At 33.2% G+C, this 22,816-nt stretch overlaps 2 protein-coding genes across 2 annotated transcripts in view; both read left to right on the top strand.

Annotated features, from left to right (window-relative positions):
- Nucleotides 1-3,843: 3,843 nt before the first annotated feature.
- LOC109165340 (sister chromatid cohesion protein PDS5-like) overlaps nt 3,844-22,816 on the top strand; it is a 31,517-nt gene continuing 12,544 nt past the window's right edge. Inside the window, exons 1-5 of the mRNA XM_019314059.1 lie at nt 3,844-4,324; nt 21,463-21,666; nt 21,825-22,003; nt 22,121-22,247; nt 22,330-22,428. Coding sequence (XP_019169604.1) covers nt 4,196-4,324; nt 21,463-21,666; nt 21,825-22,003; nt 22,121-22,247; nt 22,330-22,428 — 738 coding nt within the window. The 5' untranslated portion in view covers nt 3,844-4,195. The remainder of the gene's footprint in view (nt 4,325-21,462; nt 21,667-21,824; nt 22,004-22,120; nt 22,248-22,329; nt 22,429-22,816) is intronic.
- On the top strand, nt 6,484-12,792 carry LOC109165343 (DNA mismatch repair protein MSH6-like). The gene is made up of 5 exons (XM_019314061.1): nt 6,484-7,171; nt 10,829-10,914; nt 11,670-11,721; nt 12,350-12,432; nt 12,610-12,792. Exons 1-5 carry the CDS (start codon nt 6,572-6,574, stop codon nt 12,617-12,619), a joined length of 831 nt encoding a protein of 276 aa, XP_019169606.1. The 5' UTR covers nt 6,484-6,571; the 3' UTR covers nt 12,620-12,792.

Raw genomic sequence — 22,816 nt, 5'->3', positions numbered from 1 at the left:
AAGTGATATAATTTCAAGACATCCTAATTGGTAAGTGCATCCTTACATCTACACCGAAATTCTTAATACCTTTCAAAAGACATACAATTTGAAACTTGGGACATCTTTTAATCAATTAAACTTCAAACATATACCTGTAACTTTCTTGGAAGATGGATGTTTGAATTTTCAGAGTAAAATTACCTCAATAATGGTAGATAATGGAATACAATATATGACTGTTGTGGTAGTGATTGAAGAAAAGAAATATCTAAAAAATGTACATTATTGTCCTTTTAATGTATCGATTATTACAAACTATCGTTAGGTTTGAACAAATATTTGACATGAGAGACTAATTAAAAGGCTCAAAAAAATGAGGGACTAAGTTGTCCATTATGCCACAATTCACGGATTAAAAAAAAAACTATTTCCATTACTTTTATATATATATATATATATATATATATATATATATATATATATATATTACAAAATAAGGCTTTGTAATATTTAATAAAATTAATTTAGAAAAAATATTATGCTCCGAAAGTAGTGGCTGAGTGGAATTAGCATAATTCTCCTACTCTTTGGGTTGAGCTGTGGAGCCTATTATATATACTTTTTTAAGTGTAATTTATCTTTCATATGTGATTTGCCACCTATTACATAAAAATAAATTTATCCAATATATATTATCGAATAGTAATTACGATTTTCTTCTCTCCCAATTTAAAAAACATACAAATAATACTCAAAAGTATAACTCCAACTTTTAATTATGATAAAATTTATATTTTATTTTAAAAATTATTTCACACACAATTTTAAAGTTTGGTAAGTAATGTATTACAATTTACAAATATAATTAATTAGACAATTGATTAATTATACTTACATTATGAAATATTTAATGGTGTAAGGACAATTTGATATGAAAATATTAAAATATAACATTTTAAATATAATGTACAACTTAAAAAGCATAAAAATAAGGTACAAGTGTCAAATAGGTCCATGTACAACTGCGAAGTGCTCAATTCCCACCCTGAACTTAATTAAATGTCAAATAGGTCTATCTACTAGTTAAATTTGTTCAATTACCCTTTTTTACAGGTTATTTGGCCTTTTTTACAGGTAACCAACATGTTGCATATTTAATTATTAAAATAAATAAATAAAATAAAATAATTTAAATTAAAAAAAAAAAAAACAGCCACGGTTCCTCGGGCCCAAGAGGATCGTCGAGGTCCATCAAGACATCATCGGAGTCTGGGGTGGATGTGAGGGCGGACGGCGACTCATAATCCAGTGACTCATAGCACCAATACGTGAGGATTCTGAAAGGGCTGTCGGGGGGATTGGACAGGGTTCGATCGAGATGTTTCTTCACAAAATTTCTACTGGAGATTAAATCGTGCCAGGATTTAGAAACGCATTTGCATCTTCCTAGTGGTTTGGGTGGCAACCTCGAGAGGATCTCTTCAATGGCGTCTTGCGGCAGCTTTCTCATATCCATTATCTATCTATCTTTTGTTGTTCGTTGCTGATATGATGTTATCCATTAAGAAGCTAAGCTTGAGATTTTAATGGCGAATTTGTTGACTTCTTCGCCTGCGCTAGCTTACTCGAGAAGAAGTGATGTTTTCTCATATCCGGACAGCCATGACCTCATATTAGACAACCGTGGCTGTCCGGCTGTCCTCGCCGGACAGCCACGGCTGTCTTTGAAAGGGCAGCCACCGGCTGTCCGGCGAGGACAGCCGGTGGCTGTTATTACTTTTTTTTTTTAATTTTTTTAATTCTTTTATTTTATTTTATATATTTATTTATTTTAATAATTAAACAGGCAACCTGTAAAAAAAAGTCAATTGAACAAATTTAGCTGGTAAATAGACCTATTTGACACTTAATTTAGTTCAGGGTGGGAATTGAGCACTTCGCAGTAGTGGATGAGCCTATTTGACACTTGTGCCTAAAAATAATTAATACTTTCATAATGAAATATTTAGTGGTGTAAGGGAAATTTGGTTGAAAATATTAAAATACATTTTTAATATAATGTACAACTTGAAAAGCATAAAAGAAGTAGACATAATTCATTATTATATTTGGGAGAAGATAGTTATTATTGTATTATTTCACACATAATTTAATATGGAGATATCTCATAAATTCTTTCATAATATGACTTATAATTGATGGGTAGAGAAAAAAAAAATAAGTGTGTGAGACCATTTCATTTTGAGACGTGAAACGTGAAACACTTTATTGGGGAAGAGAAAAGTTTGAATGTTGAATAACATAACTCTTAATTTTTCTAAGCCCTAATGTTAATGACAATTTGAGATCTATGATAAGCAACATTCTAGAGATTGGAGGGATAGGGAATTCTAGAAATTATATCGGCTTACCGTCACTAGTAGGATGAAACACAAAGGAGATTTTAGGGTTCTTTAATAATAACGTTCTTAGCAGAATCAGTAGCTGGAATCACAAATTCTTATAAGTGCCGGAAAAGAAGTTCTTATAAAAAGTGTGATACAAGCACTACCTTCATATGCTATGCGCGTATTTCAAATACCAAAGGAGATTGCGAGAGAAATCGAATGTGCTATGAATGCTTTTTGGTAGGGGTAAAATATGGCAACCGCAAGGATATTCGATGGAAATCTTGAGCACACCTTTGTATTCCCAAAGATTGGGGTGGTATTGGCTTTCAGAAACTCGACCTCTTTAACATCGCACTATTATGCAAGCAAGCTTGGAGACTCATTCAATTCTCCTCGTCCCTTGTTGCAAGAGTCTTCCCAGCAAAATACTACCCAGGCTCCTCATTTTTAGATGTTAGGAGTAACAACAACCCATCATTTATTTGGAACAATCTCTTAACCACTAAGGAAATCATCATAAATCATAGCCAGTGGATGATTGGTAATGGTAACTCCATTAATATTTGGAGAGACATATGGCTTCATGATCCCTCAAATCCACATATCACCACACCACCTTTCCCTTTTTGGAAAATGATGTTATTTCCTCCCCTCTCAACAACCAGGAGCAAAGTTGGGACGTGGACACAATTTAGAATATATGTAACCATCGCGACACCAATCTCATCACCAACATTCCCATGCCCATGTTCAAAAGAGATGATAAACTAATTTGGATGAGGGAAGGCTGAAGTCACTTTGCAGTTAAAAGTTGTTACAACTTATAAGGCTCTACTTTCAAAAAAACTTACAAGGCTCTTGTGGATGAGCAGAATACTGATAACAAGAAAGATTGGGGCTCAATATGAAAAAGTAATGTCCCTTCCAAGGTAAAAACTGGTTTATATATGAGAATAAAAATAAATGCAAAAGCAAGCACCATTTACACATATTATACTCTGTAATTACAATTTTAACATAATACTAACAACAGAATTAAGACTTAAACACATATAATTTATTATTACTAAATTTATATTCAAGTATTAATTTTGTTACTAGCATAATTTAAAATTATAATATAATATTTGTAAATAGTGTCTTTTACTTATTTTACTATTATTTTTAATAATCTAAAAACATATTTAAAATTGAACAAAAAATGTCAATTTTAAAAGAATGGAAGGAACAAATATAAATGTATGAATAATTCAAGAGGAAAAATACTATAACATATTAAGGGGAAAAGTGTAATTTTCACTATATTTGATCAGAGACATTAAGGCCATCTCCAAGGCCCTTCGCCTCCAAAACAAAAATTCAAAAATCCTATGAAGAGCTTTGGCGACAATTGGCAGTTGATTCTTCAGAGCGCGACTTAGAAGCGCATATGGATTTTGTTTGGTATGGAATGGAATTAATCACGCAAAAAGCAGAAGAATCCAGGCCGGATTACACGGATTCCAAACTCAACATTGTACAACCACGCAAAAATGAGCAGGAATCCACACACAAACCGTTCGTTACGTTCTTTATCAACTCCAATTCAGCATTTCTTTATCCGCTTTGTCAACTCCAATTCAGAATTTCTTTATCGGCTTTGTCAACTCCAATTCAGCATTTCTTTATCCGCTTTGTCAACTCCAATTCAGAATTTCTTTATCCGGATTTACATTTGCTGGATTGGGTGTCTGTGGGTCCTCTTTTCGAGTGAAGTACAATTTGGGTTCTTTAGTTCTAGGGTTTTCAGTCTTGATTGAAGGGGAGAACTCTGTTTGCTGAGAATGATGGCTTCTCCTGCTGCTGCTGCACCTCTTCCATCACAAAAGGAGCTTGAGGAGATGCTCATTGAGTCTGGAATTGAGCTCTCTACACCTCCTTCATCCACTGGCGAGCTTCTCAGCCTCCTTGAAGTAAAATTCTTTCCCGTTTCTTTTGCATATAAAGGTTCAATTATGCTTGGATTGGTTTTCATTGATGGGATTTGTTCACCAGGCAAATGATTATAAAATTTTAGGGTCTCTTTTCCTGGCTGAAAGGATCAATTCTTATGTTGTTGTTGTTCTGTCTACGTTTTATTTAGAAATGTTTATGCTTTCATCTCTAGTTTATTCATATACGTTTTTAGGAACTGACATGTTGAATTACACACACACATCCTCAAAACTATAGTCCTCATGAGGACATTATATATTTACTACTGTTGTTTTAACTCTTGTGTTGCATTGCATTTTCTTTTAGAAAGTTGAATCAGAACTGAAGAGCATAGGGCAAGACCCTTCAGTGTCGACGAGAAATGTACTTGAGCCAATTAAAAAAGCGCTGATTGAAACGAAACTTCTGAGACATTCTGGAAAAATCATTGAGGTTTCTGTTGCATCTTGTATCTGTGAAATTATGAGAATATCTGCACCCGTTCTACCCTATGATAATACAGAAATGGAGGTATTTAATACTTTTTATATGTTCAAAACTAAGGCCAGGTTGCAAACAATTTTAGTATTTATTTATTTATTTATTATTTCTTTCTACTTGAGCAGTCTAACATATATCATATATGTGCATCTATGTTTAAAAAATATCATCTTTTGGTTCTCAGGTCGTTTTCCATCAGATTATAGCATCCCTTGAAAAGTTATATTACATTGATAGTAACTACTATAGTAAGGCCCTGAGAGTTCTTGAAGCGGTTGCGAAGTACAGGTTGTGTGTGATGCTATTGGATTTTGACTATGTGTTAGCTGTTAACGTTTTCCAACTGTTTCTCAAAATCATCAGGTATTTTCTAGTTGTTCATATCATATAGCGTATAATTTTGATATTTTCACCAAGTCAGTTTCCTTGGAAGCTTACACACTATAGTATAATATTCTGCTACATTGTACATTTGTACTCTTTAATGAGTCTATAGAATTGACCCTTCACTTTTTATCAAGCGTCGAGCATACCGATTCTGTATTAAGATACATGGTGGACATCATGTCTCAGCTCATAGAAGAAAGAGATGAAGTCTCACTAGATTTTCAAGTGTCCATTCTTGATAGCCTAAGAAAGGAAACTCTGGTAATAATCACTATGCAAATATTGATGCTATCTCCAAACATTGTTTTCAATTATTTGATTAACTAGGTATGTTTTTATCTAGGATACTGCACCTTGTTCAACGGTATTGGGAAAAGAAGTCTTGGAAAAGTGTGCTGCCAGACTGAAGCCTTGTCTTTTTGAATTAATGACAAATATGAACATGAATTTGGATGATTATTGCAAAGTACTTGGCTGAATATTGCATGAAGTTCCTGAGGGAGAAAACATGGTATCTATGTGTTTGCGTATTTTTTATTAAACATGTTGACTTCCTACTGTAGTATTTCCTTTGAAGATCAGAAGATGTTTATAGATTAAGATAATTTGGGTGTGTTCAGCGTATGCTCTTGGATAGAATGAGCAGTTGGAATCTGTAGAAGGCTAGAAGCTAGGTGAAGGGAGTAGACATTAAGAAAGACGTACTATTGCAAGAAGTTATGACTGATGTAGCATTAATAAGAATGAAATGGAGAAACAGAATCCATATAACTGAACTTAACTAGGCTAGGATTGGTCGAGTTGGGTTGAGGTTATGCTCTCAATCTTCAAAACTTTGTTATCTATTATTTGCTGTCAGCGTAAGGTTTGGTAGTCAAGAGATGCATTAATTTTGGGGAAAATTGTAATTTTGGTCCTTCAGTTATAGCCACGGTACAAACTTAGTCCCTGTGTTATATGCGTGACCATCTTTAACCCCTAAGTTATGCACGAAGTGGAGATTATAGTCCCTCAGGGACTTTCTACCACCAATTTGTCACTTACTAAAATGGCTGATTTTGTCCTTCAAGGACTCAAATTGCCACTCTATGCATCACTTAGGGGTTAAAGATGGTCACGCATATAACTCAGGGACTAAGTCTGTACCACAAGTATAACTGGAGAACCAAAAATGCAATTTTCCCTTAATTTTAAAATCATAGAACCATTTATCCTTAAAGAAGAAGTCTTTAATACTGTCTAGATTGAAGCCATGGTCATCTGATCTGCTTGTTTTATGCTGTCACTTGCCATTCTACATTGAGATATGATGAATATGATATTCTTCTGTGTTTGTGGGAGGAGGGGATTTCCTTCTAATGGATAACAATCTAATTTTTCATTTTTTCGTGAATGATCAGGTGGAAAATGCTGGTTCTGTACCATATGTAGAAGGAACATCTGCTCTTCAACTTCCTCAGGTACCACTACTGGATGCCACTCCGACAATGAATAACAATAACATTAACCTGGAACCTGATGGGTCATTGAAGGCATTAAACAATCGCAATCAGGCTGAACAGCTAAAAGATACTGATGCACCGTCTGATCCCATGCATAAAAATACAAAAGAGTTGCAACAACAAATGGATTTGAGTGCACTGTCAGAGAAGATAAGACCTGATAAGGGACATGATTCTTTTGGGATGAACGAAAGCAAACGCTCTGGTGAAGAACCTACTATCAAGAAGGAACAAGAGAATAAATCTTGGAGTTCATTGGACATTAATGCAACTTCAATTGTGTTAGCATTGCCAGCTGTAACTGGAAAGGAGTCTGTGACTAAGCCTGATGTGTTAGCCCCCAGCAGCACAAAAAGTCCTTGCAAAAGGGGCCAACGAAAGAAGAATCAGACAGATCTCACCGTGCAAAAGAGATATGAAGGGACTAGGTCTGCCCAGAGAAAACTTAAAGAAAAGGTACTACTGTAATGGTGCTTGCAGATTCTCTAGATTTCTGGTTAGAGTAATCTTTGTGATTCTATCTATTCAGTTTGCTAATCATTGTATTTCTGCATTGCCTTAACCCATAACTAATTGGTTTGCATCTCTTTACTGTTTTCTATTAAAACTTAAATTTCCATCTGCCTCTTTCTCTTCTATCTCTAATTAGTACCATATTAGTGGTTTAGGATATCTTACTGCTAAATTCTGTCCTCTATTATGTATTCCAAGAAAATAAAAAAAAAATTAGGAACTTAGTATCATATTCTCCTTCTTGCAACCAGTGCACCCCTAGACATATGTTAAACTTGGGGTATCTCAACAGTAAATCCTTTCCACCGTAAGTGTACCAAAAAGAATGCATAAAAGGTAATACTATATTATTGCACTTTCCAACGAGTGTGTTGATTGTGAGGGATTGAAAAGCCTAGTGGGTGGTGACTAAGCGGAAGCAAAAATGTGAGAATACTTGGAATAGAGAGAATATATGATTATGTTAATAATAATAATAAATTGTCTCTCTATGTTTCTTGAACGGTATAGAGTGTATAGAGATTCTATATTTATAGAAACATTGGGTTAAACCACTCCTACCTTGAATAGGAAATCAAGATTACTCCTAATAGGAATAGGACTAAGGCTTCCTATTATTCAACACTCCCCTCAAGCTGGAATATCTAGAAGTTCCACGCTTGAATTAAAACAAACACTCCACCTAACTCAAAATTACAAATGAAGATTAAATGCCGCAAGAGGATAATAGCGTTGAATGTTGTCGGAAGTCATAGCACTATACACAACCCTTGGAAATGAAGTTGAAAGTATCAAGGATGGATTTGAACATGAACAAGCTCAAGGTAACAAAGTGACACAAACACTCTTGAACAAATGTAAAAAAGCCTTCATCAAGAGAAGTAGAGGTGAAATGGAGCAGGAGCAATAAATTGGTACATATGGTCCATAGCAATGAAGATAGCGAAAGCGATAAAGAGAAGCTCCATAGCAATGGAAGAACAAAACATGCGTGGTTCATGGTAATACTCCCTATGCCCCCCTTTCTTGAAACTTTAGAAATAATAAATGGCCTTTGGACATAAAATATTATAGTGCCGATTGCCGAAATTAAACACCCTCAGGGAACAAATAAGGCACACTGAAAATGAAGAAGCAAATACGGTAATACCAAAATTGAACTCCCTCAGGAAAGAAACTTGACAACGGATCCAAAAATCCTTTAAATTTCATAAAAGACCAAAATTTAGCGAAAAATGGACAATGGAACACCATTGGCGATTCTTAGAACAAGAACCTATGCAAGACAGTTGGAAAAGTTGATTTCACATATCTCACTATGAGAAAGAGTTTTGAAGCAACTAGGCCTTCCAAGGAAAATTGTGGGAGGAGTCATCTCTTCAACGAAATCATCACCAAAATATAAGCACAAGAACTAAACACTTGAGGAAGCAAGCTTTAAACAAAGGAATGGTACCATTGTAATGTTTAGTTCATGCAAGAGTGAGGCATCTCCTAGTTTGACTGTACGTATAAAGAAGAAGGAAAAAGAAATAGCCAATGATGCAGACTTGCAGAGAAGTCATCTCTTCAACGAAATCATCACCAAAATATAAGCACAAGAACTAAACACTTGAGGAAGCAAGCTTTAAACAAAGGAATGGTACCATTGTAATGTTTTATATGAAGGGTCATATTTTTAAAGTTTAGGTTTCTTACTTGTATATATACTCTGTTGTACCAACCATTTGAATATATCAAATCCAAGTATCTTTCTTCACATGGTAACAAACTAGGCTCCTTTCACCAACAAACCGTTCTTGTCTCGATGCATCTCTGGCTGTTGTTTGAAAAACTAACGCCACAATCTTACTCAGAAGTCAGGACGACGTTACCGTGAAGGGCTATCGCAACAAACTCAACTTTGCCTTAACCCGTATTGAATTGATTGCATTTCATTATGGTCCTATGATTATTAGGGTGTTGTCAATTTCAGTCCACAACTTTCAAAACTAGCAATTTAGTACCGTAACTATTTAATTTTTATCAATTTTAGTCAGTACGGCCAAATTGCTAGCCAATTATCGCCAATTTTTATCCACATCTCACCTGCCTCTATATTAATTCAAACAATGGTTTACAAATTATCTTTCATTTTAACACTGAATTAAAAGATTTCGGCGACAATTGGCCGACAATTTGACAGGGCTGACTAAAATTGATAAAAATTGAAAAGTTAGGGTATTAAATTGTTAGTTTTGAAAGTTGTGGACTCAAATTAACAACACCCCAATAGTCATATGACCAAAAGTGAAATTTACTCTTGAACTTTATTATAACTTACAATTTGCAGTGAAAAATTGGGATATAATTAGTACCATGGTAAACACTGTCCCCCATGGCCCCATTAATGTACCCAAAAAAATAAAAAATTAAAAACTTAGTATCATGTTATCCTTCTTGCAACCAGTGACTCCTAGACATATGTTGAACTTGAGGTAACTCAACGGTAAATCCTATCCACCACAAGTGTACCCAAAATGGATGCATAAAAGATTATACCATATTATTGCATTTTCCGATGAGTGCAACCCTAGATGTGTGTTGACCTTATTGAACAATATTAGTTGATTCTCTTTGTCCGCCTTGAGAAGGGTCACATTCTACTTTGTTTCAAAAAAAGTTGTTTTTAATATGATCATCTCTTATGTTCCAATATAGCAGAATTCTTTAAAAATTAGGCAAGTACCATTTCTTATGTATTTTATTGAATATATACTTATTAGTTATTACTCCAGAATATAAATTTTTATTTTCAAAATTCAATTTATTAGTATAAAAACATAAGCTTGGTTAAATTGGCTGAGAGAATTGTAAAAGGGGCACAAATGGGATGGTGAGTAATTCATTTTGGATTATTAATAGAAAGAAAAAAAATGTCCGGAGACACATTTTGGAAATGAGAATTCTTAAAGCTTCATTTCCCTAATGTGTCTTTTGGAAGACTTTACTATATTCATCCCATCAAAATCCGCATTAGAGAATGCAGCTTTTAACCCCATTTTTAAACACTTCTGCTCAATTGCCTGAAATCTTTCTATATGAAGTCTTTACGGAGGCAATCATGTTTGTGACAGGTGAGGATTAGGGAGAATGTGTGATGCATTTCATAGGAGATAAGAAGTAAAGCTTTTCATCTAAATCCAACTTCCTTTATGACTATGGAAGAACTTGGCATTTATCAAGTGAACCTTTTTCACTGAAAATATAAGATTTTTTTTTTCCCAAAAGTCATATTTATGAAATGCAGTTTTCTTAAGATTACATTTCTAAGATGCGACATCTTTTAATTTTCTTAGCAACTACAAATGTTATATAGTACTATTATTTTGCTACTGAAAATTGGGTAATACATAATTAGTCTTCATTAAAATTTGCTTATTTTTGACATTTTGTATAAAGTAAATAAAATATGTATAATTTATGAACTTCCCAGTATAGCCATTTCATTGATATTTTGCATCTAACTATGACATTTTACCCTATTTGTTTTATATGCCATTACTCTCTTTTGGGCAAAATAACCAAATGTGTACACTTATGGTTTTTATTCATATTCAGGATTCTAAAAAGCTTCATACTATTAAAGATTACGGAAAAGAGTTGGTAGGGGCTAAAGTCAAAGTCTGGTGGCCCCGAGATAGAAGGTAAGTACTTAAGAAGGGCAAATTGAATGACTGTCTTAGTACCCATTGAAATAGAACGCTTCACTTGTTCCATTATTACCTATTGAGATGGAAAGCATCACTTGTTCCATTGATTACAACATTTGACAATTTCCCTCAGTTGTTAACAGCTTGTGCTTTTGAACTTCAAATTCAATTTTATAAATTTGACACCTAAGGTTATAGGTCTGAAAGATGAATCCTTTTGAGATATCGCATTTACATTATTTGAATCCTATGGTAAATATATACAAATTGTTGCATTTAATTTGTAAACATGTAGCTTATGCACTTTTGATTTATTCTTTTAATATGTATTTTTAAAGTTTTGCTTTTTTAAGTCTAAGAAGCGCTGCCAAGGACCTTGTGGTCCAATGGCACCAAGTTGCTCCCTTATATGGGAGGTTGTGGGTTCGAGCCTTAGTGGAGGCGATATTGGCTCTTTGTGCTTCATTAGGTTGAAAAAGTAGCTAAGAAGCGCTATTAAGTTGTCTTGTAAATTATGCAAGCAATTCTTATCATATTTTCTGTTCTTTTCTCTTTACAGGTTTTATGAGGGGGTGATTTCTTCTTTTAACCCTAAGATGGAAAAACACAAGGTACATAAGCCCAACGGGCAGATATTTCTGTATTATGAGCATTCAAAAAAAAGAAAGAAGTCTAAGAAGCGCTATTAAGTTGTCTGGTAAATTATGCAAGAAATTCTTATCATATTTTCTGTTCTTTTCTCTTTACAGGTTTTATGAGGGGGTGATTTCTTCTTTTAACCCTAAGATGGAAAAGCACAAGGTACATAAGCCCAACGGGCAGATATTTCTGTATTTTATGTGTTGCGTATAATTGCCCTTTGGATATACTATTTTCTATCTTCAAAAATAGGATTTTCCAAGATGAAAGGCAAATGCTCTTCCCTAACAATTTGCTTTTCTAGGATAGTGATATTTAGGCTGAGTTTGACGCATCTTGACTACTCATGCTCCATTATGTTGGCAATTATAAACCAACTCCCATTATTCTAATTTCTGCCCAATCCATTTTGAGATATTTCTCCTGTATTTGTTTGTCAATAACGCACTAATCTTTTTACTTAGAGGCCAAATGTTGAACTACACAAAGCCAAGCCCAGGAGAGCAGGTTTTAAGTAGAGGGCATAGCCTTCTTGTACCTAGATTAACAAGAGCCAGGGAAAAGCCCCACAGGTCTATAATTATAGTTTAAAGCCTTAAAGCACATTAAGAATGTGGTGGAATCATGTCTTTGTTTCCTCTATTTCAAGAGAGCAATCAGAGCATGCATTGATTTTTCGTCACATTCATGGAAAGATTTTAAACATCTGTATCATGATGTATTGGCTTTATCTCGTATCTTCCTTTAATTTTAATGTGCTAAGTTGCTTTCTGTTACTGTACTGTTGTAGGTCATATACACTGATGATGATGTAGAAATCTTGAATCTCAGATGTGAGCGCTGGGAATTGCTTGATAGGTTCCAGTCAAAGAAGTGAGTTAAATTCCCATGTTGTACATTATCTAGTTAGTAAGCTATGATTTCTTGAAGAGGTTCCAGTCAAAGAAGTGAGTTAAATTCCCACATTGTATATTGTCTTGTTAGCAAGCTATGATTTTATTGGTTAGGTCAACTGCCTCTTTGTAAACATAACATGGATGCAATTTACAGGGGCTTGTAACTGACTGACTTTGCTTTCTGATGGAGTAAAGAGGAAGAGGAAGGGAGATGAGCACAAAATAAAAGGAAAGGACTGAATGCAATACAACAATACTATTTGGCAACTTCAGTTTTGAAAGTGAGACAGAATTGCAGGATGGGATAATGAATAGTAAGCATGTCAGATAATTGAATCAACTAATGTATCCTTGATGTTATGGTAATTGATAATTGAGTAATTCTAGGTATTCTTTCTAAAAGTTTTCCTCCTAATTTTTCCTCTTGATGTGGCAACATTTAATTGAATTATTTAGTACTTAATTAAATTTGTGTGGAGTGAGTGGTTTGTTTCATTGCAGCTGCCCATTAGTATTGTTCGCTCCAAAAGGCCAGAGGATTATGCAAATTTGAAATGCCAACTGAAGTCAACTCACATCATCTTTGGACTTTCCTTCCCAGTGAAAGTCCCCAGATTAAACATGTAGCTTATGCACTTTTGATTTATTCTTTTAATATGTATTTTTAAAGTTTTGCTTTTTTAAGTCTAAGAAGTGATATTAAGTTGTCTTGTAAATTATGCAAGCAATTCTTGTCATATTTTCTGTTCACTGTTCTTTTCTCTTTACAGGATTAATGAGCGAGTGATTTCTTCTTTTGACCCTAACACGAAAAAGCACAAGGTGCATAACCCCAACGTGCAGATATTTCAGTAGTTTATGTGTTGCATAAAATTCCCTCTATTGCCCTCTGAATATCCTACTTTCTATCTTCTTAAATAGGATTTTCCAAGATGAAGGGCAAGGGCCATTCCCTAACAATTTGCTTTTCAAGAATACTGATATTTAGGCTGACTTTGACCCATGTTGACTACTCTCATGCTCCATTATGTTGGCAATTATAAACCCAGTATCTAAGGGAGTTTTGGATTTCAAGCAAACCCAATGTTTTCTTCTTTTCCTTTTCCAACTATTATTCTTTGTCCATTTATCCTTATGTTGTCTTGTAACATCTTGTATATGTGAAATTATGAATTTATCTGCACCCGTTCTACCCTATAATAATACAAAAATGGTAGTATTTAATACTTTATTTGTTCTAAACTTAGGCCAGGTTGCAAACAATTTCAGTATTTATTTATTTATTTATTTATTCTATCTACCTGAGCATTCTAACATATATCATATATGTGCATCTATGTTGAAAAAGTATTGTCTTTTGGTGCTCAGGTCATTTTCCATCATATTATAGCATTGCTTGAAAAGTTATATTACATTGATAGTAACTGCTATAGTAAAGCTCCGAGAGTTATTTAAGCCGTTGCGAAGTGCAGGTTGTGTGTGATGGTGTGATGCTATTGGCTTTTTACTGGGTTAGCTGTTAACGTTTTCCAACTGTTCCTCAAAATCATCAGGTATCTCTCCACAGGAAACCTTTAACTGTAATATATATTGCATAATAATTGTTTGTTCTTATTGTTGTTTCAACGTTGGCCATATTAGCTCTTGGTAAGGGTTATATATGCACATAAGCTTTTACGTAATATGACACATTGTTGTCCAACTATGATTTTCTTCAGATTTTATATTGATCTTTTAAAACACTTATTATTACTTGTAGTTAACTTTTTTGATGTAATATAGAGCGGTAGCTACACAGTTGTTCGTATTATATACTCCGTAGCATATAATTTTGATATTTTCACCAAGTCAGTTTCCTTCCTTCGATGCTTACACACTAATAGAATATTCTGCTACATTGTACATTTGTGCTCATGAGTATAGAATTTGTGCTCATGAGTACAATGCGGTATTAAGATACATGGTAGACATCATGTCTCAGCTCATTGAAGAAAGAGATGAGGTCTTACTAGATTTTAAGTGTCCATTCTTGATAGTCTCACCTGAAAATCTAGTGAGACTTCATCTCTTTCTTTTATGAGCTGATGAGCTGAGACATGATGTCTACCATGTATCTTAATACAACATTTGTATGTTTGGGGCTTGATAAAAAGTAAATGGTTAATTCTATTGACTCATTAAAGAGTAAAAATGTACACTTGGCAAAAATATCAAAAGATCACCAAATTTATATGCTATATAAACAAGTATATGAAACCTATATGTTTAGCATACTTGCCTCATGAACAACTAGAAAAAATTGTGTAGCAACCACTTTAGATTACATTAGAAAATTTAACTACAAGTAATAATAAGTGTTTTGAATTTTGAATGATAAGTATAAAATGTGAAGAAAACCATAATTGGACAATAATGTGTCATATTACATAAAAGCTTATGTGCATATATAACCCTTACCAGTAGTTAATATGGCCAGCATTTAAACAACAATAAAACAAACACTTATTATGCAATATTATTATTATTATCCTTATGTTGTCTTGCCCGTGACGGGAGAACATAACATCTTGTATATGTGAAATTATGAATTTATCTGCACCTGTTCTACCCTATGATAATACATAAATAGAGGTATTTAATACTTTTTATATGTTCAAAACTAGACCAGGTTGCAAACAATTTTAGTATTTATTTATTTATTATTTCTTTCTACTTGAGCAGTCTAACATATATCATATATGTGCATCTATGTTTAAAAAATATCATCTTTTGGTTCTCAGGTCGTTTTCCATCAGATTATAGCATCTCTTGAAAAGTTATATTACATTGACAGTAACTATTATAGTAAGGCCCTGAGGGTTCTTGAAGCCGTTGCGAAGTACAGGTTGTGTGTGATGCTATTGGATTTTGACTATGTGCTAGCTGTTAACGTTTTCCAACTGTTTCTCAAAATCATCAGGTATCTCTCCACGGAAACCTACTATAATATATATTGCATAATAAGTGTTTGTTCTTATTGTTGTTTCAATGTTGGCCATATTAGCTCTTAGTAAGGGTAATATATTCACATAAGCTTTTATGTAATATGACACATTGTTGTTCAACTATGATTTTCTTCAGATTTTATACTAATTTTTCGAAACACTTATTATTATTTGTAGTAAACTTTTCTGATGTAATCTAGAGTGGTAGCTACACAGTTGTTCATATTATATACTCCGTAGCATATAATTTTGCTATTTTCACCGTGTCAGTTTCCTTCCTTGGATGCTTACACACTAATATAAGATTCTGCTACATTGTACATTTGTGCTCTTTAATGAGTCTAGAATTGACCCTTCACTTTTGATTAAGCCTCAAGCATACCAATGCGATATTAAGATACATGGTAGATATCATGTCTTAGCTCATAGAAGAAAGAGATGAGGTCTCACTAGATTTTCAAGTGTCCATTCTTGATACCCTCACCTGAAAATCTAGTGAGACTTCATCTCTTTCTTTTATGAGCTGAGACATGATGTTTACCATGTATCTTAATACAACATTTGTATGTTTGGGGCTTGATCAAAAGTAAAGGGTTAATTCTATTGACTCATTAAAGAGTAAAAATGTACACTTGGTAAAAATATCAAAAGATCACCAAAATTATATGCTATATAAACAAGTATATGAAACCTATATGTTTAGCATACTTGCCTCATTAACAACTAGAAAAAATTGTGTAGCAACCACTCTAGATTACATCAGAAAATTTAATTACAAGTAATAAATGTTTTGAATTATCAGTATAAAATGTGAAGAAAAGCATAGTTGGACCACAATGTGCTATATTACATAAAACTTATGTGCATATATAACCCTTACCAGGAGCTAATATGGCCAACATTGAAACAAACACTATATATATATATATATATATATATATATATATATATATATATATATATATATATATATATGAGAACATGTGTTTAGGTGATAACACATCATGTGCATCCATCTAATATTTTTAAATGGTCTAGATTAGATTAAGTGTGTGCGAACGCGCATTAAATGTGTGCAAACGCGATTTAGTGTGTTTGCACACAATTTGAATTAATTTGGTCTAATCCACTTTTTCAGACTAGTCTAAACGGATTAAGGCTCTCAATTCAATAGATTATTAATATTACTTTATAGCGAAAATGATTATTTTAGTCTCTTAATTGTAATATAATAGACAACTCAGTTACATAATTATATTTGTAGTGCCATTTAATTATTGAATTGTCCATTTGGAGGCCCTTATACACATGATTGAGCTTTTTTGTTTTTTGTAAATTTACCAATTAGACTTACTACAAATTTCATCAACACAATTTTCTTTTTTTTTTTTTCTTTTTTCAATTTCAAGTTTTAACATGTCATTCTGATTCTGTTTTTTTTTTTTTTTTTTTTTTTTTTTTTTTTTATCAAGAATCTTCAATAACGCTCGGATTATCTTCATAACACACTCAAACATTTATATCAATCCACCTAAACATCCCACAATACTCTTTCATTAACAAATACAAAATTTGGAGAAATTTGTATTAATCACTTCTCAAAAATTTGAATAATGCAAAAGATAGGGTAACAGAGGTACTCACATTAGATAAAATAAACACTTGCTTTTTGTGGAAATGCTCGAAAACATTTACCTAAAGTGACATAATTTTAAGACATCCTAATTGATAGCTGCACATCCTTACATCTATACCGAAATTCTTAATACATTTCAAAAGACATACAATTTGAAACTTGGGACATCTTTTAATCAATTAAACTTCGAACATATACTTGTAACTTTCCTAAAAGATGAACGTTCGAATTTTTAGAATAAAAATTACCTCAATAATGGTAGATAAAGGAATGCAATATATGACTATTGGGATAGTGATGGAAGAAAAAAATAATCTAAAAAATGTACATCATTGTCCTTTTAATGTGTCGATTATTATTACAAACTATCGTTAGGTTTGAACAAATATTTGACATCAGAGACTAAAAATGCTATATATATATATAAAAAAAAAAAAAAAAAAAAAAAAACAGTAAGGGACTAAAGAGGGTTACCATTATAAATAAGGGACTAAGTTGTCCATTATGCAACAATTTACAGATTAAAAAAATACTATTTCCATTACTTATATATAGTACAAAATAAGGCTTTGTAATATTTAATGAAATTAATTTAGAAAAAATATAATGCTCCGAAAGTTGTGTCTAAGTGGAATTAGCATGATTCTGCTACTCTTTGGGTTGAGCTGTTGAGCCTATTATACATACTTTTTTTAGTATGATTTATCTCTCATGTGTGATTTGTCACTTATTACATAAAAAATAAATTTACTCAATATATATTCTCGAATAGTAATTACGATTTCCTTCTTACCTAATTTAAAAAACATACAAATAATACTCAAAAGTCAAAGACCTTGTGGTCAAGTGGTATTGACTTGTTGGATTATGAACAAATACTACATGTAACATGCAAATGCCTCCACTAAGACTTAAACGTATCACATTCCACATAGGGGAGCAACATGGTACTATTGAATTACAAGGTCCTTGGTTAACAAGGTACTTTTACTTAAAAGTATAACTACAACTTTTAATTATGACAAAATTTATATTTTATTTAAAAAATAATGTACAACTTGAAAAGCATAAAAAAAAATAGACATAATTGAGTAATATAACTTTCATTGGCTCTTATAAGATAGTTATTATTATATTTGGGAGAAGATAGTTATTATATTATTTCACAAATAATTTAATATGGAGAAAATTCTTTTTACGTCTCATAAATTCTTTCATAATATGACTTATAATTGATGGGTAGAGAAAAAAAAATAAGTGTGTGAGACCATTTCATTTTGAGACGTGAAACACTTTATTGGAAGGAGAAAAGTTTGAATGTGAATAACACAACTCTTAATTTTTTCTCAGCTTTATTGTTAATGATGACAATCTGAGATCTATGATAAGCAACATTATGGAGATTGGAGAGATAGTGAATTCTATAAATTATCTCGGCTTATCGTCACTTGTAGTAGGATGAAACAAAAAGGAGATTTTGGGATTCCTTAAGAATAAAGTTCTCAGCAAGTATATGTGGTCTAATGGTACCCGGGTTGGACTTCCATTTGGAAGGTTGTGAAAGTATATGAACAGATATTACATTGTAATAGAGCCACTAGCATTCAAAAAAAAGTTCTCAGCAAAATCAGCAGCTGGAATCACATATTCTTATCAAGACCCAGAAAATAAGTTCTTATACAAAGTGTGATACAAGCACTACCTTCCTATGCTATGAGTATATTTCAAATACCAAAGGAGATTGTGAGAGAAATTGAATGTGCTATGAATGTTTTTTGGTGGGGAGTAAAATATTGCAACCGTAACGATATTCAATGGAAATCTTGGTCACACCTTAGCTTTGTATTCCCAAAGATTGGAGTGGTATTGGGTTTCGAAAACTGGACCCCTTTAACAGTGCACTGTTATGCAAGCAAGCTTGGAGACTCATTCAATTCCCCCTCGTCCCTTCTTGCAAGAGTATTCCAAGCAAAATACTACCTAGGCTCCTCATTCTTAGATGTTAGAATTAGCAGCAACCCATCCTTTATTTGGAACAATCTCTTAACCACCAAGGAGATCATCAGAAATCATAACTGTTGGAGGATGGGTAATGGTAACTGCATTAATATTTGGAGAGACATATGACTTCGTGATCCCTCAAATCCACAGATCACCACGCCACATTTCCCTTTCTGGAAAATGTTGTTGTTTCCTCTCTCCTCAACAACCAATTAGATCAAAGTTCGGACATGGACACAATTCAAAATATATATTTAACCATCGTGACGCCACTCTCATCACAAACATTCCCATGTCCATGTTCAAAAGAGATGATAAACTAATTTGGATGAGAGAAGACTGATGTCACTTTACAGTTAATAACGTTGTTACAAGGCTCTTGTGAGTGAGCAGAATATTGATAACAAGAAAGATTGGGTCTCAATACGAAAAAGTATATGAGAATCAAAATAAATGCAAAAACAAGCACCATTTACACATATTATACTCTGTAATTATAATTTTAACATAGTGCTAGCAACAGAATTAAGACTTAAACACATATAATTTATTATTACTAAATTTGTATTCAAGTATTAATTTTGTTACTTAAATAATTTAAAATTATAATTATAATATTTGTAAATAGTGTTTTTTACTTATTTTACTATTATTTTTAATAAGCCAAAAACATATTTAAAATTGAACAAAAAATGTCAATTTTTAAAAAAATTGAGAGAACAAATATGAATGTATGAATAATTTAAGAGGAAAAATACTATAACAAGGGGGAAAGTGTAATTTTTCCTATATTTTATAGAGACATTCAAGCTATCAATCGTTATGCTGTGCATCCGTATGCACCATGCATGGTGCATACGGATGCCAAAACGACGTCGTTTTATTAAAAAACACCCCTTTAAAGAAAATTCAGGTTCGATTCCCATCAACAACATTATATTGTTCATTCATTCTGAAATTTTAGTTCATAGATTATGGAATTATAGTTCATTGATTATGGAATTATAGTTCATCGATTATGGAATTGTTGTTCATCGATTTTGAAATTTTAGTTTATAGATTATGGAATTTTAGTTCATTCATTATGGAATTTTTAGTTCATAGATTAGATTATAGAATTATAGTTCATCGACTATAGAATTATAGTTCATCGATTATGGAATTTTAGTTCATATGTTGTTGCTGCGAATCGAACCTGATTTTTTTTATACGGGGAGACGCATGGAATTTTAGTTCATATGTTGTTGCTGGGAATCGAACCTGATTTTTTTTTACGGGGAGACGCACGTTTTATTAAAACGACGTCGTTTTTGCATCCGTATACACCTCCTTCATCCACAGCATAATTTGCCACATTCAAGGCCATCTCCAAGGCCCTTCGCCTCCAAAGACAAAAATTCAAAAACCCTCTGAAGAGATTTGGCGACAATTGGCAGTTGATTCTTCAGAGCGTGACTTAGAAGCGCATATGGACTTTGTTTGGTATGGAATGGAATTAATCACGCAAAAAGCAGAAGAATCCAGGCAGGATTACACGGATTCCAAACTCAACATTGTACAACCACGCAAAAATGAGCAGGAATCCACACACAAACCGTTCGTTACGTTCTTTATCAACTCCAATTCAGCATTTCTTTATCCGCTTTGTCAACTCCAATTCAGAATTTCTTTATCGGCTTTGTCAACTCCAATTCAGCATTTCTTTATCCGCTTTGTCAACTCCAATTCAGAATTTCTTTATCCGGATTTACATTTGCTGGATTGGGTGTCTGTGGGTCCTCTTTTCGAGTGAAGTACAATTTGGGTTCTTTAGTTCTAGGGTTTTCAGTCTTGATTGAGGGTAGAACTCTGTTTGCTGAGAATGATGGCTTTTCTAGGGTTTTCAGTCTTGATTGAGGGTAGAACTCTGTTTGCTGAGAATGATGGCTTCTCCTGCTGCTGCTGCACCTCTTCCATCACAAAAGGAGCTTGAGGAGATGCTCATTGAGTCTGGAATTGAGCTCTCTACACCTCCTTCATCCACTGGCGAGCTTCTCAACCTCCTTGAAGTAAAATTCTTTCCCTTTTCTTTTGCATATAAAGGTTCAATTATGCTTGGATTGGTTTTCATTGATGGGATTTGTTCACCAGGCAAATGATTATAAAATTTTAGGGTCTCTTTTCCTGCCTGAAAGGATCAATTCTTATGTTGTTGTTGTTGTTGTTGTTGTTCTGTCTACGTTTTATTTAGAAATGTTTATGCTTTCATCTATAGTTTATTCATATATGTTTTTAGAAACTGACATATTGAATTACACACACACACTCAAAACTACTGTCCTCATCTGGACATTATATGTTTACTACTGTTGTTTTAACTCTTCTGTTGCATTGCATTTTCTTTTAGAAAGCTGAATCAGAACTGAAGAGCATAGGGCAAGACCCTTCAGTGTCGATGAGAAATGTACTTGAGCCAATTAAAAAAGCGCTGATTGAAACGAAACTTCTGAGACATTCTGATAAAATCATTGAGGTTTCTGTTGCATCTTGTATCTGTGAAATTATAAGAATATCTGCACCCGTTCTACCCTATGATAATATAGAAATGGAGGTATTTAATACTTTTTATATGTTCAAAACTTAGGCCGGGTTGCAAACAATTTTAGTATTTATTTATTTATTTATTTATTATTTCTTTCTACTTGAGCAGTCTAACATATATCATATATGTGCATCTATGTTTAAAAAATATCATCTTTTGGTTCTCAGGTCGTTTTCCATCAGATTATAGCATCCCTTGAAAAGTTATATTTCATTGATAGTAACTACTATAGTAAGGCCCTGAGAGTTCTTGAAGCGGTTGCGAAGTACAGGTTGTGTGTGATGCTATTGGATTTTGACTATGTGTTAGCTGTTAACGTTTTCCAACTGTTTCTCAAAATCATCAGGTATTTTCTAGTTGTTCATATCATATAGCGTTACACACTATAGTATAATATTCTCCTATATTGTACATTTGTACTCTTTAATGAGTCTATAGAATTGACCCTTCACTTTTTATCAAGCTTCAACCATACCAATGCTGTGTTAAGATACATGGTAGACATCATGTCTCAGCTCATAGAAGAAAGAGATGAAGTCTCACTAGATTTTCAAGTTTCCATTCTTGATAGCCTCAGAAAGGAAACTCTGGTAATAATCACTATGCAAATATTGATGCTATCTCCAAACATTGTTTTCAATTTTTTGATTAACTAGGTATGTTTTTATCTAGGCTACTGCACCTTGTTCATCGATATTGGGAAGCGAAGTCTTGGAAAAGTGTGCTGCCAAATTGAAGCCTTGTCTTTTAGAATTAATGACAAATATGAACATTGTTGAAGGAGTTTGGAGAATAAAGTATTGTCTTGTTATTTACACTCTGTCTACAAGCAACTACACAGCACCATATATATAGGTAGAAGATGGAATACTAATAGGGCCCTAGGGATACTAACAGACATAGAAACTGAACAGTCATAGGAAATAATAAAAGCATAATAATGAGTCTTAATGAGTCTCAACATCCCCCCTCAAGCTGGAGCATGAATATCAAAAGCTCCAAGCTTGGTACACAAATATTCAACTCTGGGACCTCTTAAAGCTTTGGTGAAGATATCAGCCAACTGATCATTTGTACCCACGAATGAGGTAACGATTTCCCCGGATGTAATCTTTTCGCGAATAAAATGACAATCGACTTCGATGTGTTTTGTTCTCTC

The sequence above is a fragment of the Ipomoea nil genome, unplaced genomic scaffold (assembly GCF_001879475.1).
Source record: "Ipomoea nil cultivar Tokyo-kokei standard unplaced genomic scaffold, Asagao_1.1 scaffold3069, whole genome shotgun sequence".
Classification (NCBI taxonomy): domain Eukaryota; kingdom Viridiplantae; phylum Streptophyta; class Magnoliopsida; order Solanales; family Convolvulaceae; genus Ipomoea; species Ipomoea nil.
This window is presented reverse-complemented; position numbering and strand designations above follow the sequence as displayed.

Excerpts from the sequence above, each read along its gene's own strand:
- LOC109165343 (XM_019314061.1), top strand. The coding sequence starts at position 6,572 with ATGGATAACAATCTAATTTTTCATTTTTTCGTGAATGATCAGGTGGAA. Across the intron at positions 10,915-11,669 it reads TGGTGGCCCCGAGATAGAAG|GTTTTATGAGGGGGTGATTT; the intron begins GTAAGTACTTAA and ends TTCTCTTTACAG. Across the intron at positions 11,722-12,349 it reads CTAAGATGGAAAAGCACAAG|GTCATATACACTGATGATGA; the intron begins GTACATAAGCCC and ends GTACTGTTGTAG.